Source organism: Falco punctatus (genome assembly GCF_963210335.1).
Source record: "Falco punctatus genome assembly, chromosome: 6".
Lineage (NCBI taxonomy): Eukaryota > Metazoa > Chordata > Aves > Falconiformes > Falconidae > Falco > Falco punctatus.
Window position 1 is genome coordinate 3,687,918 of NC_137585.1, and position 19,647 is coordinate 3,707,564.

Here is a 19,647-nt window from a genome sequence, read left to right on the forward strand (position 1 = left end):
TTGTGTCCTCGGTTCCTCAAAATCTCTTTAAAAGACATGGGCTTCTAGTGGATGGACTTTCTCTGCTCCATCAGTACACTAGAGAATACATGCAGGAGACAGCCTGGCTAGAATGGTTCTGAAGTGATAATCTACTCCTAAAGTAAGTCTGAGGCCCCTACTCTGTGGTGAGCTACTGAACCTCTGTTTCCAGAACACACAGATTACTTGATAAGGTAAAAAGCTTCTCCACCCTGAATTATTACTTCTCCATGTGTAGCATGGGCATTTTCCTATGCAAGTTCAATTAAAAAGATCCCCTGAAATCCCAAACAAAGGTGTTATGGAAAGGGGGTGGGTGGGGAGGTGGAAATTACCATTTTCTATGTTCAGAAACTAAACTCCTCATCATAAGTATACCTACCTCAGCCAGTGTCCTTTTAAAAAACAGAATTTATATCACATACCCAAATTACATTCAACTATTACACCTAATTGATTTTTATTTGGCCAGTGTAGCATTTTTCCATTAGAACTGATACAAATCATTCCAGTTAAAAAGATTCTCTTGCTAGTATAAACTCCATCTAGTTTGAGTATTTAGGACTTTTTTCCAGTATGCTTGTATCCACCCTAAGACTTCTGCCTGCCTAGTCATATGTGAAGAAGGGTGAAAAACAGAGAAATGGAAATCATGTTCCTGACTGACAGTACCACGCAAGCAAAATCTGTAGCTTTAGATCTGTCTTCAGAGGAGTTTTGCTACAGCAATGTGCGTTAACTGCAAAGGAATTTCAAACAGTTTGAGCACTAAGACATGTCAGAAGATATAAAGGGAATTATGTTATGCTTTTTTCTGGATTTCTAAAATTATTTGAGGAAAGTCAGGCTATCAGTGGATGCTGCCCAACTTGCATGTCACATTCTTGGAGGTTTTGTCCCTGTTAACATACATTCTGGGCAACCAGAACACATTATCTTGAAAGTGGTACAAAAGGACAATGGATTCCACAGGGGGAATTCAGGGTATGCCAACTAAATTCTACATCTTTCTTATAGCAGCTTCGTAAGACCTCTCCATGGCCTTGTCAAATAAGGTTAATGTTTAACAGCCTTCCATTTTATCAGTGCTTTGTGGGCTTTAAAATAAACCCCTAATGTGTCACAGACATTCCAGATATAACTTCACTGCAGTTACAGGATTACTTCAGGCCTGAACCAATGACTTTTTTTTTCATTTGGATTCAATAATTTTAATCCATCCATTCCTTTATTTTCTTTTATGGATCCTGTTCAGGTTGCAATTTTTAAGAAGCATACAGAAGTGCAAGCAGGGAAGATTTAAACCTGAGAAGGCTGCTTGACATAAGTGAATCAAGTTGTGCAAATACTGACAAACACTTGTCACCTCAAAGGGCAATACTGACCTTACTTTGTTAGAAAGGAAAATAAAAATGCGACTTTCTCTCTTCTAAGCTGTAACACCTGCACTATTTGCTAGAACTGGTTTTTGTTAGTAAGCCATCTGCAGAGTTAAGATGTAATAATGACATAATTACCAAAATAACAGCTGGTGTAAACTTGATATAAGTGTATACGATGGATTTGTGTTGTCTTCAAGAATGTGGTGCCATAACATATTACCCAGTATGGGTAAAAATGTTTATAAAACGTGCATGTAAAGTAGCTACAGCATAAAATTAATTATTACAGAACTGCCTCTGTCAAGCTTTCTTCAAGGGTGTTTTTGTCAGCGAACTGTGCTGTCCTGTCAAAAATCACTACAGCTAAAATTGGTAAACAAGGCAACATGTTGAAGCCTTTGAAAGGAAACAACTGTTCTCATCCTAGAAACAAATGTTACTCTGCCTCCTGATTTGTGTGAAAATAAGTTTATGAATACACAAAGTTGTGAATCTCAGACTGCTTGACCAAAAATTAATCAAATGAAAGTAAAAGATGGTATAAAGATCCCATCTTATCTCTGCGTAATGGGACAACTAACCTTCTACTTGAAGGGCAACTCATCACTTATTCAACTTTTGTTAGTCCATTGACACTTAAAATTTTGGGACTAGGATTTAAACATTAAAACCTTACCCAAATTCAAAACACCTACTTCCAGCTCTCTAGCTACTTCTCTCTAACCCCACTCAATTCACAGAGAAGCAGCCATGTGAAAAAACCTCCGCGTGACTGCAAGATGTACACAGCTCAAGAGGAGTTGGACAAAAGGAAGCATGAAAAAACAACGTTCAAGCAAATCTCAATAGAAAACATTTATTTATGCTTATGCCTAGGAATTCTGTAGTTCCAACATTTTCATTGAACCTCATTTCCCAGAATCAACAGCGGGACAGATCTCAGAGGTCAGCCTAGCTTGAGCCCATTTAAAGTCTCTCTAGGATAGATCTAACCATCAACACTGCAGAACAGCCAGAGCAGAAGTACAGCGTGCTACCTTTCAGAACAGCCCCTCACGAACAGGCTTCTGTGTTCTTTAACATCTAAGGCTTCTCAGACTTCAATGGCCAGCTTTGCACAGAGCATGCTGCAGCAATCCGTCTTAGATTAGACTAGACAAGCACAGACACCACCAAGTCCTTTATGCCAAAGGAAGAAATTGTAAGCTTTGGCCTTAAAGGGATGAACTAACCCAGCTATGTTTCAGCCTGCATTTCCAGACATTTCAGATGCAATGGGTAAGGTCACTAACTATCTTCTGTACCTCCTTGGGGCCTGTCCTCCACAGGCCAAGAATCGCTATCCAAATCTATCTAGAGTGGCATATTCAAGCTGACAGTTGAAATAAACACAACAGAAAAGTACTAGGAAAAAAAAATGAACATACCTGTGAGCCATCTAGGGCTTGTAATGACATGGCTTCGTCACCCAGCCTCCAGTACGAGCACACTTGCAGGTCTGAAATAGTTTCTAGCAAAGGACTGTTTAAGGTCTCTGGCAACAACAAACTCAAGAGCCCAGACAAAAGACCAGTCGCTCCAAACACGATGTAAGGCAGAGACCACTGTACAGATTTCTGGAAAATAGAACAGAAAGTTAGGTTGAGATTGGTTCCCTCTAGTTCATACTGCATGTTAAAGCACTTCACCTTTACAACCATTCCATCTGGGAAGTATTTGTGTTCTTATTTAGCATAAAAGTTACCAGTCCTACTAGGGTTTTTTTTAACTAATATTGTCAGTTGTATCTGATCAATACTATTAGATCCACACAGGTTTTTAGATGGACTTTAAAAGAAATGCCTACTGAATGTATACTCAATTCTTGTCCATAACATGGACTTTTTAACAAATGCAACATCACTTTGTAGTAGGGAACAGATATCACAGAATTGCAAATGTGCTAGTTGGAAGAGATCTCTTGAGGTCACCCACTGACTCTGAGCGTGACTACAGCCAACACTAGACCAGGTCAATCAGAGCTTTGTGTAACCAAGTATTGAAAAAACTCCCAAGGATGGAGACTTCCCCCCCAAAGTAGCCTGTTCCAGGGCTCATTAAGCCTCTCAAGACTATTTTCCAAATTTCCTATCTAACCCCCAAGCCAAAACTTGTGGTCATAGACCCCTGCTGAACACTGCTGGGAGAATCAAAGTAGCAACATTCCCTCAAGTTTTCATCTGGAGCCATGTGCTCTAGGCCCATGACCTCTTGGTTACCTTCCACTGGGCCCTCCCCAGATTTTTTAACATCCCTCTAGAACTGGGTGGGAATGTAATCTGTGGGCCACATACCCAGACTGGGTCTGATGTAGCTCAGTGTGAACTTTGCCTGTTTGTGATGAGAGGATGCTGCTAGCTCCCATTTAACTTGTCATCCATTTTCATACTCAGGTCTCTTCCAGCAAGGCTGCTACTCAACCAGTTGGTTCCCAGTCTGAGGTATACCTTAATTTGTATACATATGTTATACAAAACATTCCCACTTCTGTAAGCCTCTGATATATCAGAGACACAAAACAAAAATATACATAACAGTGAGAAGTTCAGACAAACCAATGAAGGGACGAAAGGAGCAATGATTCCACCAACACGGGAAAACATGGAGCAGGCACCCATTCCAACATTCCTAAGAAGAAAACAAAAACCATTGATCAGTGACATCTGCACAGGAGAAATTACAACTTTTGAAAAGTGCCACTGAGCAAGGAAAAAACCCTCCATCATGACCCTGACCACATTAACTATTGAAGAAAAGTCAAACATAACTGAAAGCACCCCAAGACAGGAATTAAAACATATGCTTTGGGCTTAAAGAGAAGCAAAAATCCCCTCCACGTTCAGAATTCTAACACATATGCACATAGAGAGGCAGTGAAAGTACAATTTCAGTTAATGCATCTTGTCTCTGCCTAAAACTTTAGCTAAATTCCTTTATCCAAATCCTATTTATCAGTAGATTTGCCCTCCTGTGAAAAACACCACGGTATAATTTCACAGGTGGCTGATCATCAACAATAATACCTGGTTAAAATATCTATTAAAAATTGCACCCATGTAATCGAGGCTTTTGTCTACCCTGTCAGCACAAGCACAGGGTACTTCTGCCTCTAATGAGTGAAACCTTACTGCTGCTTACCTATGGCACATGAAGCATCAAGTTATTTTTTCCAAAGCTTACTGACCAGCCATCTTCAGTGTTGCTGGTTAAGCAAGTATGAACATTTAATAGAGTTGTCTCATTTATAAAGCATTGAAAAAGTTACAGATATCACTCAATAAAGAGATACCAGAAATACTATTGTTATATAAGTGGAGAGGGCTGTGAGCATACCAAGCAGCCAAACTACTATTTACTGTTACACAAAGAATACAGTTAGTCTGAAGAGAACACTGCATATTTGAGGGAAGTAGTGAGAAGAGGATAAGGGAAGAAATTTAGCATATAAGGCTACAGCTGATCATTATATATAACTAAAAAATCTCATATGAAAAGGTATAGTTAATAGAAAGAAGTAACAGAGAAGTAAAAGGTGAACAAGTAAGAGAACTAGAAAAATGAAGACCTTAGATTTGTGTTACCTGATCACTGTGGGATAAAGTTCTGATGTGTAGATGTAGACAATGTTAAATGCAGCACTGATTGTCAGTTTCCCCAGCAAAGACAGAGAGCGACTATTCACCACAGCAAACACTCCAGTATCTGACAGAGAAAACGTGACTCTTGTAAGGCTTTCGAGCACTCAAATACACCTCCATAATAATTTCAATCACACAACAGTATGGACTGAAAAGGAATCCTCTGAAGAACCTGCTATGACAGCCAAGCATTTTTCCTTTAAAGGACAGTATTTGTCAGGGGTGATCTGTACCTTCAGGAGAACTCTCAAAACTGCAGAGAATTCAAGGAGCTTTCTTTTAGGCAGCAAGGGCAGAAATCACACAACATATTTTATATTCTGTCTACAGATTTATTACCTTTATCTGTGCAATCGAATTTGTACAAAGAGGAAAATTATTCCCCACGTAACACACTTGAAAAAAATAACTGAAAAAAATGGATTTTAAATTCATGGCAGACTTGCTACTAGCCCAAAATTGTTTCCATTCTATTCAATATAATCCAACAGAAATAGACTGAGTTGAATGACTGAACAGTCCCAGAGACTACAGAATGGAATTATTGCTCAAGGCTAGAAAAAAAAGAGAAACTGAGTTTTCCTTTCCTTTTCCTCAGCATTACAATAAATGACATCTTTAAAACACTAAAATCCTGCATTCTACCACAACATCAAATTCTAGATATGTAAGATAAAAAAAACCTATAAACACAGTAAAGGCTGAAACTAAACCTCAATATTTTATGAGTCTACCACTAATAAAATACTAAAGTAGTCCCATTGCTAAGTTGAGGAAAAGAATAACTGATGTCTTTTGAAAAAGTGAGCAAGTTTGTTTAGTAAAAAGAGCCCTATTCAGTGTCAATTCCTAGTATGCAAGATAGCACGTTTCTAATGTTATTACTTTGAAAGAAACACAAAAGACAGGAAGATGCTGTAAAGAATCATACCAAGTTTTCCATCCAGCTCAGTTTTGTCAGAACAGCCAGTGCTTCTTCACCAGGCACGTCAGAACATGCATTAATTGCCTACCAAGGAAGGCCACAGCATAAGCCTTTACTGCTTTGGGCAAATCACAGGCAGAGACAGGTGGCTCCTGGCCAGTCAGCCATTCTGCTTCCTAAGCCACTTTGCTCCTGGCTGACTTTGGTGGTTCAGCATGCAGCTGATTTCCTGGGGTCCTGCAGTCCTATCCTCTGAAAAGCTCTCATTTTCACATGTTACACTTTGATATGCAGAAACTGCTTGGTGACTGGTACCAGCTTAACCAGAAAACCTGAGCATCCAGGCTCTAGGATTTGGAATACTTCTGGAAAACTGAGTTGCACCCCTTTAAAGAAAGTTTTACCCATTAGATTAATTGCCATCTAGAGTAACTTACACACTCACTCATCATAAATGTTTAATCTTTTTGAATCATGCTTCAAATATTTGAAACATTTTCCCTCCTTATGACAGGTGTTATACATGCACAAATCTTACAAGCTGAGATGAATTCATGTACCTAATATTTAAAGGAAGAATTGCTCACTGTGCAATTCTGCTTCTATCATTTTGAAAAATTTCCAAAAATGAAGAAATGAGCATTAGTGTGTCTTTACAGAAAAGACATTTTATTTCACTTCTTTTAAAGACCCCTTGCTTGAGAAGATCTTCAGAATGCCCTCTGAACTATAATGCAGCCACATTACTAACACTACAATCACACCAGTCTCGAACATTACACAGCAGTGAGGAAAAGATGGAAACTTGCCACAAGAATCAAATCTTAGGATCTTTTGACATTGGTATTTCGCTTGGAGAGACACATATAAGTTGCACAGGTACTACTTACACTGACATATCATTTGGCTAATGAAGATAATCCCAAAGAATGATGTTTCTTGGAGTAAGTCAGAAGCACTAGAGAGGAGTGATTGATGTGATCAGATATAAAGGGCAGAATCCAAAGACAAAAGTTCAAATCTAAACCTTTCTACCTTTCCACCTTTCCTTAAGGTCTGAGAAAGGTTGCTGCTTATCCTTTTAGTGAGTTGTGGCTTCTCTGGCTTCAAAAATTGAGACTCATATGGGCTATGAGCCTAATCTACTGGCAACCAACAAATTCTTAGGCCATAGGATGCTGTGTTTACCAATTCTTATCACATACTTCAGAGACAAAAGGAAATATTTACCTTTCTTTTTAGGAAGAAACATGACAATAAGACAAGCCAATCCTCCCAGGAACAGAAACGTACTCAATGTTCGCTTCCGACCAAACCTGATGTGCAAGGATAACAAAGCTTTATTCTGCATTAGATCTGTAGCTTGCAGAGCAACGAGTCCTCTAAATTCACGTTGTCTCTTTATCTGTGGTTGGAAATTCTGAATGCCATCTCCCACAAATACTTCCTCTCACACTGTTTTTAAACAAGCTTCTACTGCACTCTTAATAAAATGAGCACCAAGAAGTCTTTATGCAGTGGCTGACAGTTTCTAGGATTTTTGATTTGCTTCCCACTGTGTGTGCACATTTGTAAAGCTCCTCAGGAGATACGTAGAGAAGAGATTGAGAGGTGAATTCTACAAAAAGTGAAAGACATTGTCCAGAGTATCATGGCTCAGGAAATGGCTAAATATCTGAATCAAGAGCTCTGCTCACATACTAGCGCACACAGCAACTATTCCATGAAACCACACAGCTTCTGTTGCGTTTAGTTGCAACAGCTCTGACATAGCAGTGAGAATGGGGATCAGGAGAGAGAGGTGGGGAGAATGCCATCTTGTGTTAGCACGGAGTCAGCACCGCTCGGTTCAACTGACCTGGGGACCAGCCTCATCTCTGAGCCAAATTTAGATGTCTCATTAACAAGGCAGCTACTGAGAACAAGTTAAATTTTTATTTGAAATAAAGATATAGCAATAGCAATTTCAAATTGAAGCAGGAAGCCGATATAAGCTAGGAGATGCAATATACAAGAAATTATCTTTAAGAAAAATTATAACAACCCCCTGAATGGGTTAATAAATTTCATACTTACCATTTCTGGTTAATCAAATAAATACAGATTGGGTATGCTGGGATTTCTATCAACCCTGAAAGGGCTAAATTGGCATAAATACTTCCACCTAAGTCGCCCACATTAAGGGTAAGACCATAGTAAACCAAGCTGCACACAAACCTGCAAAAGACAGAGAAAGAATAAAATCAGAGCTGCTGCTTTGCCTGCCAAATCAAAGCACTGGTCTGGCACAATACACTAAAAACTACATTTAGTGTTTCAGAAGATAGGTCTAAAATGTTTCTCTACAAGCATATGATGTTTTCTAGGTAAAGAAACCATTTTGTCTCTGCATAGAGCCAATTCCTGACTTACTACTCAGTTAAACTTCAGACTACACTTGAGAAGAATGTGCATAAACCAGAATAAAGTTAAAATAAGAACATGATTATAGTATCTGACTTGACAAATGATATCTTGGTCCTTTTTGTTTTTATCAGATTTCACTTTTATCCATATTTTTCCAACTGTGTGTAAACCCTTTCTCAAACAGTTCAGATGACACTTCCACCTTCTAATTTCTAAATCCTGGTCCAGTTTTATTAATTTTCCAATTCTGATTTTTTTACTTTTCTTTTGTAACCCTGACTGACTGTTATCCTTACAGAGAAGAATGGAACAGGCCACCAATTCATTCTGCAGGAAATCAGCAATTCTTATTTAAGGAACAAAAAAAGAATAATCAACTATTTTGCAGTAAGCATCTGGAAAAGAACAGGAAAACAGCTCTGTGTTGTCTGCTGACAAAATACCTTTTTTTTTTTTCTTCTTAATCAATACCTCTTCCCCAAATACATGCATTATAAAAGCAACTGAATGAATAGTAATGCCAGAGGACCTCCATACCATGTCATACACAAGGTTTACTTCCAAGTAGCACCAAATAACCTCAGGGGTAGCAGAGCTATGGAAAACAAGACAAGACACTTTTGGAGTTAAATTTCTGCTAGTGACAAGCATCATGGGTTCCTGCTCCTTACTACCACTGGCAGCACTTTCTCTTAAGAAAATAAACACACTCAGACAAGGTAGGCCACCCACCTGTTAATGGGCTCCTTACACACAAAACAATGAATAACTCATGTGACTTAAAGTACTGACAAAGCACTGGGCCAAAGAGGAGGACTGCATGACTGACCTCAGCAGCCTTTGAGGGTCAGAAAAGAAGGGGTAGTTCTGAACTATTCTGAGATTGAGAAAGCATGACAGAAGCGCACAGAAAACACCTAAGAACTAGACTGTAAAAATGGCTTCATGTTACAAATGCACTAAGGAAATGCTATAATACAAGGATCCTTTTTAGGTACAGTGTCCCTAACACCACAGGCTGAGACCAACCACAATCTGCAGGATGGGCCAATTCTCAGCAACATCTTCCCTCAAAGACTTAAAAAGACAACAGCAGCACAAAGCCTACAAAGTATTTCAAGTACCAGGTAAACATCATGATCAAGGTGCGTCCCAAGAGAATCTTATATCGGAAGAGATCCAAGAAGCTGCCAGCCTCTCTGGAGCTCCTCTCTGCTGGGAGTTTTAATGAAAAAGTGCACTTTTGCTTGCGGTTCCTCTTCGCAATGAGGTAGAGGGCATCTTCTGCTTCATTCAGCCGGCCTTGTGAATAGAGCCAGCGGGGGGACTCTGGAATGAATCTGAAACACACAAACACAGACAGCTTTAGGGCACTTCTTGTCTATGAGGCTGGACTTGTCCACATAAATAAGGCTGAAATACATTTTGGTATAACAAAGAGTTTTTCAAACAACCCTTCAGGTATAAAATTCACTTATTGAAACAGAGACAAAACATGTTGAAAGGGAACATTGTATGTAATTTAAATACTAAGCATTACATTGAATATTACATAGATACACAAAACTACAAGTTACAGTATACCATTAGGACCCTGTCTTCAGAGAATTCAGAATTAAGGAGACACCACATGACTACAAGTAACAGGATGTTTTTGTAACACCATTTCTCATTTTCCAAATTTTTCTCAAGTCCTCTCCTGTAGACAGGAAGGCAGAGGCTGTGCAAAGTCATACTCTTGCTCCCCACGTGCACTGTTCACATTATAGGTTTGTAACTCCGACAGAGCCTTCAAAACAAATGTTCTATTATTTTCAGATTCCCAGAACTAATATAAAATTTAGTCTTTTGCCAGAAGCTTTTTAAGATTTTTGCCTCTGATAAGAAATGACATTTTTTTTTAAAACATAAAGGAAAGTGAATCTGTGCTTTTATAAAAGAAAACAGCTTAGAAAGGAACATGTTTTCTTCCTCATGATAAAAAAAAAATCTGGTAGCATTTTCTGCACAGAGTAATTTTTAAGTAATGTGGGAGGGAGGCAGGCAGTGTGAAATTTGGAATAAGAAAATATCCTTTCTTACAGTAAGACAGGCCTCTGAGCACAGCTCTGAAGTTCTAAGCATAAAGCACTTCTAGAAACTGTACATACCAATATGAAAGTTACAATTTTTTTCCCCAAAACCCCCAAACATCACTAAGTTTTGAAATATTGGAAGTGTCATCTCTGCCTTTCACCCATGAACAGCCTCTAAGACCTTTCCCTGAGTTCTGATGCTTCCTTTGAAAGGGTGTGTTGACTCTTTAGCAAAGACCTTTATTCAGAAAGTTGGTTACTGAAGTTAAATAGATGTTGGAAGGAAAAAAGCCCTAAATCTAAACAGCAAATTTATCTTCTTTCAGTTACTGGGATTCTGCTGTCAGGAAGTATATAAGAAGAGCATGCTGCATCATATAGCTTTCAGTGCAAAAGCCTACAAACACAAAAGCCCTACTGTATTGATCTAAACAAGCCTTTTCCTATTCTTTCCTAATCATACTTGAAAAATAAAAGGAAGCTGCCCATTTTGCATGTCACCTTTAAGACTGTATGTGCAAGTAATTTTGAAGCTGTTCCTTCTGTGTAAGCACAAGTATAAGAGAAACATCATGTTATCACTTAACTGCAAAAAACATTTCTGTACCTTTTCACACGTATATATAGTGTCTTCTAGCACACCAGACAAGAGTTTAGATCATCTGCATACACCGGTTAAAGACAAGGATATGCTTCTACAACACTCTGCTGTGTTCCTATCTACAGTACTAATGCATATACACTACAATGTACACTTACATTTTCCAATACTGCAGCACTGCTATTTAAAGAAAGCACAGAACATGAGGTGTCTGCATGGGGTTGAAAGAAATACCTTAGTTACACCATTTCGTTCCATCCTCAAAAGGCACTTTGACTTAGCTGTTTGGTTTGTTCCCTAGGTTTTTTTCTTGGGTGTTTTGTGTGTGTGTGTGTGTGTGTGTGTTGGGTTGTTTTTTTGGGTTGTTTTTTTGGGTTTTTTTGGGGGTGGTGGTGGTGTATGTTTTTTTAAAATGTATTTATTGACACCTTTCTTGATGAAACTCGGTTTGAAAAAATAACTTACAGAGAGAGAAGAAAGACGATTGTTCCTTCCAGGTTAACCACAACAGCCAGAGTCCTCCAGGAACGAATGAAGTACCCTAATAAAGCATACTGGGCAATTCCCACAGCAAAGAACAAGCCACCAATAGATCCTAACACACAATTAAAAACAAAACATTATCACGCCTTGAAGGAACATTACTAACTCTCAACACATGGGAACAGACAGAACACTTCATTAAGAAACATTCACCCAGCAACACATCTGACCAAAGAATATTCTGCCCTTTTCCCATGCAGGGCAGCAGTATTACATCTAATTGCAAAGATCAACACAAGACCAAAATGCACTTTTCTACATCCTGCTCAACAAAAGCCCCCATGAACAGTTAAGTCTTGTAATTCCAAAAGTATGTTTCAGCTTTCCATGTATAAAAATAAATATAAAAAACCCAAAGCATTGGAAAACTGGTATTTTTAGGAATACATAATATTCATTTGTAGCTCTCACAATTTCTAAGATACTCTGTTTTAAAACAGTCTCAGCATAGCACTTTGGCACTTGTCACAGGTGGGCAAGCCAGGTCTCAGAGCTGTAACAGTACAATTTATACACATCATACCTGAAGGACAGCTTCAACACTGGCAACCGAGACAGTTAAGGTGTCTGTATCTTTTGTTGTAAATTCTAAAGTTGATTACTACATGGGGCAATTTTTGGTTTTTTTAACATATAAAAAAGGTTTTTATATAATGGGAAGATAAGACACTTAAATCTATTAATTTTTTTTGAGAACTGCCAGAAATGAAAGGATTTATATTTAGTACAAATACTAAGCTCTGTTTAGCAGAGTGCAAAATTCTGATGGATAGAGCTCAGCTATCATGAACCTTGGACGAATATTTAACTGTGTAATATTCACAGGGGATGTTTTGACTAGACCTTTGTCAGCTTGAGTGATGCAGAGATCTGAATGGCCCTAAGTCATCTACTGTGCTTGTCTAAGGTTCATATTACATAAAGATCTTGAAGCAGAGTAAAATTTGCAACTGCTATGGTGTTAGCTTTGGGGTGTCTCAAGTGATGCATGAGACTGAAATTTATAAATTCTGACAATAAAAACACTAGCACTCAAATTTTACCTGCTAACGCCCAGTATGCAGTACCCACACACTCATTCAGCAGAACAAAGGCCACCAGTGACATCCCACCATTCATCATCCCTACCAAGAAGCGAGAGATGGCGAAGAATTCATATGAGGGTGAGAATCCATTTGCAATGGCAAACAAGATGTCAAGAGCAAAACCTGGAAAACAAGACAAAAGGTTTCATTTCAGAGGAGTACCTAAAGAAAAGCAGAAGCATTTTATCAGTATCTTTACTTCACGTTCACTAGGATCCATCCTAAGTAATCACAGTTAACAACTACAATGCAGGTTTGGGCAGAAGTTTAAGTACCTGAAGTCAGTACCATGAAAGGGGACACACAAAAGGAGTGGTTTCTGATACGTAATATGCAGTACTAAACCTTCAAATTCAGTTCCCAGCAGACAATGTTTTCACATACTCAGAACTACTGTCTGGCTCCAGTTAAGATGGCTTAATATTCATCCCTGTACAGGAGCCACAGATTAAATACCTGACCAAATACCTCCCCTCATTCTTGGAAAGTGCCCTATACAAGCTAGAGAAATGTTACCAGGGGACAGTACATGGGGAGTTTGCACTGCGTAGCAGGCCCACCTTTATCTGCTTTGAATGAGATTGTTCCTTTTAAAAACAAAAAATAATCAAGTTTTTTAATTCTACATGCTTATCCATTGACATACAAATTTATAAATACACATACAAAAAATGAAGTTCCAAGTGTTGTTTGATCCGGAGACAGTAAAAAAAGCTTACGAGCTTTAAAACACTATGAGGATCACAAATATATAAAAATTAAATCATGCAGACAGGAGATAAAAAGCGCAACAAATTCCTAGCAGGTTATATAAGAACACTGCTAACAAATTATAGAAATATTAATTGCAACCTGTGGAGATCCCATGAGCATGACATGAATGAGTGTAAAACCCTTACAGTACAATTCCTAAATCCAGAACATCTCCCAGATATTCAGATGGTGATTGAAAAGTCAAGTATTAATTTCTTGTCACTACTTATATTCCTGAAGAATACTGGAAGGGCAAAACAGAAAAATAAAACTCAAAGCACATCACTGCTATGTATCAAGCTCTCAGCAGAAACCGAGCTCTTGCCATTGATCTTCAGAGGCACAACACCACTACTTCATTCATTTCGTTAGATGTTACCTGTAAGATAGACTTTCTTCCTCCCGAAGCGATCAGAGAGCTGCCCAAAGGAGATGGCTCCAATAAACACACCACTGAAGTAGAAAGAACTGGCAGCACTGACTTTGTATGATGTGTTGCCAATTAAAAACCACTGGATGGAGGGGAAAAACAAATAAAGGTGAATTAACCAGAGTACAAGAAGTTCAGCAGTTCACCAAGAGCCAATAGTTGGAGGGGCATGACACATGTTTTAAGAGTGATCAAACTTTACATATATCTCCTAAGCATCAGGTCACCGAAACACAACTGCTGTCTCCCAGACTCACCAGGTGGTAGTAACCAATTGCATCGTTCCCCCAAATCACATGCAGTCATTGATTCTGAAACCAGGGACAGATCCCTCATAGAGTATTGTAGTTTTTGCAGTCTTCTCCCACTCTCTCTTTTATTGCCTTCTTTCACATAAATCTGTTAGCTTAAAAAGACTCAGTACTATCTCTTGATACATGTCACCCACAGTGTGTAGGCATACTATGCAAAAATAAAAATTGTGGTTTACGTCCAAAGAGAATCCTGCATATGCTCCTCCAAGAACTGTCTTGTCACTGAGAAACACTTTGGTTAGACAGGTTTTCTGGTATTGCAAATACTCATCTTTTTTACAGTGTACTTCCTGTCATTTCCAGTTCTTTTAATTCCAAATACAAAAGTGACCTTCATATGTTTTCATTCTAACAGACTTAATGTCTCAATTTGAACCTGACAGGAGATTTTTTCCCCACCAAAAAAAAGCAGAATGAAAATAAGCCATGCCCTCACTGCTCAAAAGTTATTTCCTTTTGTATTCTAAAAACTCCACATCTGTTCTTTTCTTTTTCTACTCCTCTTGCATCTTGAGATAATGTTTCCTATTAGTGACACCCAACTTTTCTTCCTGTGCTGGTAAGCTGGTGATTATGTCATTATCCCAGCAATAACACTCTAATCTTCTCCTCATAATCTTCTCTTCCTCTACCAAAATCCCATTAGATATCCTTTCTAGCAAAGCTTATATTATTTCAAAGCTCAGTTATAAACTACCTCACCACGAGAACAGAGCCATGCAATTAAACCTCACCAAGATTAGGGGAGCTAACAAAACAAAATCATTCAGAAGCTCCAAGAAAACAACTTGCTTATTCTCAGTATATGCTTCATTTTGAATTGTCACTTTAACGGCGAGGTGTTTACGGATATGGTAGGTAATGTGCCCATAAAACATCAAGACTGACAAAATTCAATTCTAAAACTAACCACATGACCACAAATCAGTTTTTGAAGCTTCTCTAGATTTTAAAAACAATTCACAGAAAAATCCATTTGTATAATAATAGCACATGAGATTAATTTTATCTTGAAATAACATGGTCAGTTTGTTTTATAAGAGCTACAAGAATCATACCCTGACTTTTGGTATAAAAATTTAAAAAGCTGCCAATACTGAAACTCAGTGACATTAGATGCTTTCTGAATCATTCAGGGATTAAGGGATAATTTGGTTGTGAAGCAAAATTTGTTCTGCAAATTAATCTCAACAGCTAAGAAGCCCTTTAAAGGACTCAAGGCTTTTCCCTTGTATAAAGCATGTTACATGTATGTACATGTATGGTACATGTATTTACATCAGAGTATTTTTCAGTGCAAATTTGCAATGGTCATGGTAGTAGTAAGTGATGCTACAAGATAAGCATTAAAAACATCCTCCTCAAGTATAGAAAAAGCTTCTTTACCCATCAATAAAGAAATTAGATAGTGATGACATACCCCCCAAATCACACTAAAATCTTTCTATTTAGCATGCAATTCAACTTCCAAATATACCACACACTCAGCTAAGAAATGTTGAAAAAAATTATACTTTAACAGTGGGAAACAAGAGAGCTAACAAGATTTTATACACATGGGCCTTTACTGAGAAATATGTTAAAAGAACTACAAAGCAGAATCTACAAGTTGCCTGGGTTTTTTTTTTTGTTTGGTTTTTTTTTGTTTGAGGTTTGTTGGTTTTTGTTAAGTTTTGTGGGTTTTTTCATTTTGTATTTTTCAAGTAAACTCGGTTCTTTATCTCAATTTATTTATGCAAGTAAAATGCATAAGAATCTTCATAAAATTAATGTCCTAAAACACTGCTAAGGTCCACAAATGTCTGACTTGTCAAGTTTAAGAGAATGAAAGACTCTTGGATAAACTGAAAAGCAAAAAAGTCCAGAGAAAGTCTGAAAACCTTACTGAGCTTTCAATAACACTTACAAAACCCCACTGTCCATTACAATTTTAATTTAAATAGTGGCATAAGTACTTGTATCCTCTTTATTACCAGAATAAGAGGAAATGCCTGTTGTACACAACTGTTTGGTACTATTCCAAAACTGGCAGCTTACATTAATATGCTCATAACTAACAAAGTGCTTTGGAGGAGTAATTCAGATAGCATTAATACCTCTGGACAATAGCCATGAATTATCAGGTGGTACTACACTTGACTCAACTGTACAGCTCTAAATTCAGGTCTTTTAGCAGATGCACTCAGACAGGGCTCTCTCACGGAACAATTTGACATTAACAAATACTGAAGGCCCCAGGAAGGGCAGGTGTTGCACACATCAGTGCAGAGGCTGGAATAATTTCTGTAGGGATTGTGGCTAGACCCATGAAAGAAGACACTTAGAAAACACAGAGACCACACCAATAAAGCTAAAGCTTGGTTTGGGATGGGATGGGGGAGTTGCTTTGTCCACCTGACTCCCTAGAGCCCATGTCTTCCCCCTACCTGGAGTTACAAAGACTGCAGAAGCTACTTTCCCTCCAGTTCCTCCACTGCTGGCTAGCTGCATGATGGATGCACTATATGCATTTGACCTTAGCAAGGGAATCTCAAGAGGTGGCCAGAGCGAGCTCAGGGTCCATAAAGGATTTTGAGCACATTAGTACAATGGACAGCACGATTCCGGCTCAATTGTGGAACCAGGCTACAGGATCCAATACATAACTTCCACATGGAAAAGGTGGGAAGTTTTAGAGCAGAACTTTGGTCAGGGTCTGCACAGCAAAATAAAGCTAGTTTTTGTTGCCAGTAAAGATATGAGCAGATTACCTGTTCTCTACTTGGAGGTAGCACCTGTTTCATTTGTTAATCAAAACATGCATTAGTATGGAAGAAAGCAGCAGTACAACCAGCAACCTGCAACCGACTCGGTAAGATTTACTACTCAGACACAAGGCAGCAAAACACATTTCCGACTTACCTCAGAGACTATTGATGTGAAGCTGCTGCTGAAGTGTACGTGCTTATGCACCTCACTGCCATTGGCGTTCAGAAGCCATTCCCCAAAAGCTCTCTGCTCGCTCACTGACTGGTTGCTATGGCTCTGATTTGCTGAGAGCTCTTGGAGATCCCAGTGGTAAGGAGGAGTTGCGCCCACCAATGCGATGAGGATGGCTTCAGTGGCCGCATAGAGCTGGCACAAAAGAAAAAAAAATATAAAAGTAAAGGATGCTAAACATAATCCAAGCAATGTTTCCTCTGCAGCTGGATCAAGTCGGTATTAAAAAATATTCCTTTTTAATATTTGCCTTCTACCACTATAAGACGGCACATGTAGCCCCCATCTACCAAATATCACACACTAAACCACAACTTCAACACAGTGGTTCTTGCACTTTTTAATCTGTTGATTATTTGAGAGAAGTTTCCCTCCTGACACCCCTCCCTCAGCCAGAGCCCCCCCAGCTCCCACACATAGCAAGTGCACCTCCTGGATGCATGAACAGTTGGTAGTACTGCTAATGACACAATAAAACTATTCTTTAACACAAATATATTTATTATATCCTCTCACTTCATCTGTGTTGTTCATTCCTCTAATTGGATATTTGGAATAGATCTCCTCTTCACTGTTTCATATTTAATCTATCCTAGTTTTACCACAATTAATTCTTTTCTATTTTTAATCTTCCATGAACCTGTTTTACTCTTAAAAAAAAAAAAAAGATAGAAGCACACGTGAATGTACATAAGCATCTTCTTACAACTCTACACATTTATACAAGAGATTTAAATACAGTGATTAACAGCTGGCTTTGTTTAGGAAAGAATAAATAAAACTGCTGAAAACACAGACATTTCAAGTGTGGTCTAGAGCTGGGTCACTGCTGCTTGCTCAGAACATTCACAGGCCACTGCTTTAACAGGCTACATTACAACTCCATCCTAAAGCCCAGGGTTCTTAGACCTGTTTGAACATAGAAGTGCCATGAATTCTGGAACAGAAGACATATGAGAAAGTCTTCTGAGAAACAACACAAGTTGCTGGCAACAACACAAAGATCCCCTGCTCTCCAAATAAAACTGTTTTTTGTCTCAAGCCCTCACTAAGGGACAGTAACGCAGCACAGTAGCTCCTGAACAAAAGAGATCCTGTTGCTCCTCCCACCTACTACTTCCTCCATGAATAACAACCCCTTGGCCATGCTGTGGACACGAGGCATGTGTCACTCCATTCCTGAAACCCCACTTCAGTCACATCCTGAATACAGTCCTTGCTCTGCTCTCAGCATCCCCTCCCTCTGCTCTTGAAGAATGTACCTGCAGGAGCTGTGTTCTCTCAGAAGGCAGCTACACAAGTAATTCTCAAAACTCAGAAGACCACAGATAGGCACAAAAAGAAAAAAAAAAAAAAAAAAAAAAAGAAGTCTGAAGACCTCTGAATTTGGATGCACGCAACACCAGGTAACCCTATTTCGTTCTGTACAACAGCTGAGCAGTCAGTTACACCCAGATTTAAATGAGATTTACTACTAAATTAACACAGAGACCCCAAGTTATTAACAGAAAGCATTTTCTTTTCACCAGCTCCTTTTTGCATTCTACATGATATACTGCTGCCATAGCGGCAGGAGGTAAATAAGTATTTTTTTAAAAAATCATCCTCTTCCCATTTTTTAATATAAAATTGTTGAATATCAAAAGCCATTTAGAAGAAAAACCACAGTCTGTTGACTATGTTATTATTTAAGCTACAGAACAACTTCCAGACAGACAACAATGAAAAGTAAAAGACTTCATCTGGGAAAGAAGGCAATGACTTACACTATATAGGGAAACAGGTGTTAAAAACCTGAGTGGCCACATTGCTAGGGATGTGTGGATACAGTACTCTCAACAATAATTTGAAATTGCCGAGAAATGAGAATTATAGGTCACAATCTGTGGTGCATCCCTGTACCTTGACTCACTCAGACAATTCCGTGTTAGGACTAAGTGATAACATCCTTGCTTTTGTCTTGTGAAATAACAAAACATATTTTTGAAGTAGTTCAGGAAATGAAATCCTCAAGGCATTTGGTTTAGAGAAAGAAAGCATAACCCTCTTGATTTTTCCTCTAGGTGAAACCCACCCCAGCTACAGAAAACTAAGTAAAAAAATAAGTGATTGCAGGTACAATGAAACACTATGGATATTTTTTCAATAAAAAAAATAATATTCAGTCTTAAGCATCCTAGTAGCTGCAGCAAGCAAGGATGTAACAAAGATAGAAACACTTCCAATTGATCTGTTGAATAAGAAAAATACATGAAAATGGAGACACATTTTGATGTTACCAAATACTATTGTTCTATTTTCATGTTCACTGGAGTCATTGCTGACACAAGACTGTATTTCCTAGAGCTCATCTGCACTGTACTTTGGGTAACAGGTAAGCCCTCTTCATTTCATTGCAAAACCAAAAAGAAACCCCACAAAACACCCCAAAAATTCATTTACAATTCTGAAGATCA

General features: G+C 38.4%; 1 protein-coding gene across 1 annotated transcript in view; it reads right to left on the reverse strand.

The window, feature by feature from the left end:
• The window catches only part of SLC22A15 (solute carrier family 22 member 15), a 60,994-nt gene that overhangs the window by 9,419 nt on the left and 31,928 nt on the right, over positions 1–19,647 (reverse strand). Inside the window, exons 2-11 of the mRNA XM_080392737.1 lie at positions 17,114–17,326; positions 13,848–13,980; positions 12,674–12,838; positions 11,553–11,682; positions 9,536–9,751; positions 8,082–8,222; positions 7,236–7,321; positions 5,024–5,144; positions 3,998–4,070; positions 2,831–3,019 (exon numbers count right to left, since the gene is read on the reverse strand). Of these exons, the coding sequence (XP_080248863.1) occupies positions 2,831–3,019; positions 3,998–4,070; positions 5,024–5,144; positions 7,236–7,321; positions 8,082–8,222; positions 9,536–9,751; positions 11,553–11,682; positions 12,674–12,838; positions 13,848–13,980; positions 17,114–17,326 (1,467 nt within the window). The remainder of the gene's footprint in view (positions 1–2,830; positions 3,020–3,997; positions 4,071–5,023; positions 5,145–7,235; positions 7,322–8,081; positions 8,223–9,535; positions 9,752–11,552; positions 11,683–12,673; positions 12,839–13,847; positions 13,981–17,113; positions 17,327–19,647) is intronic.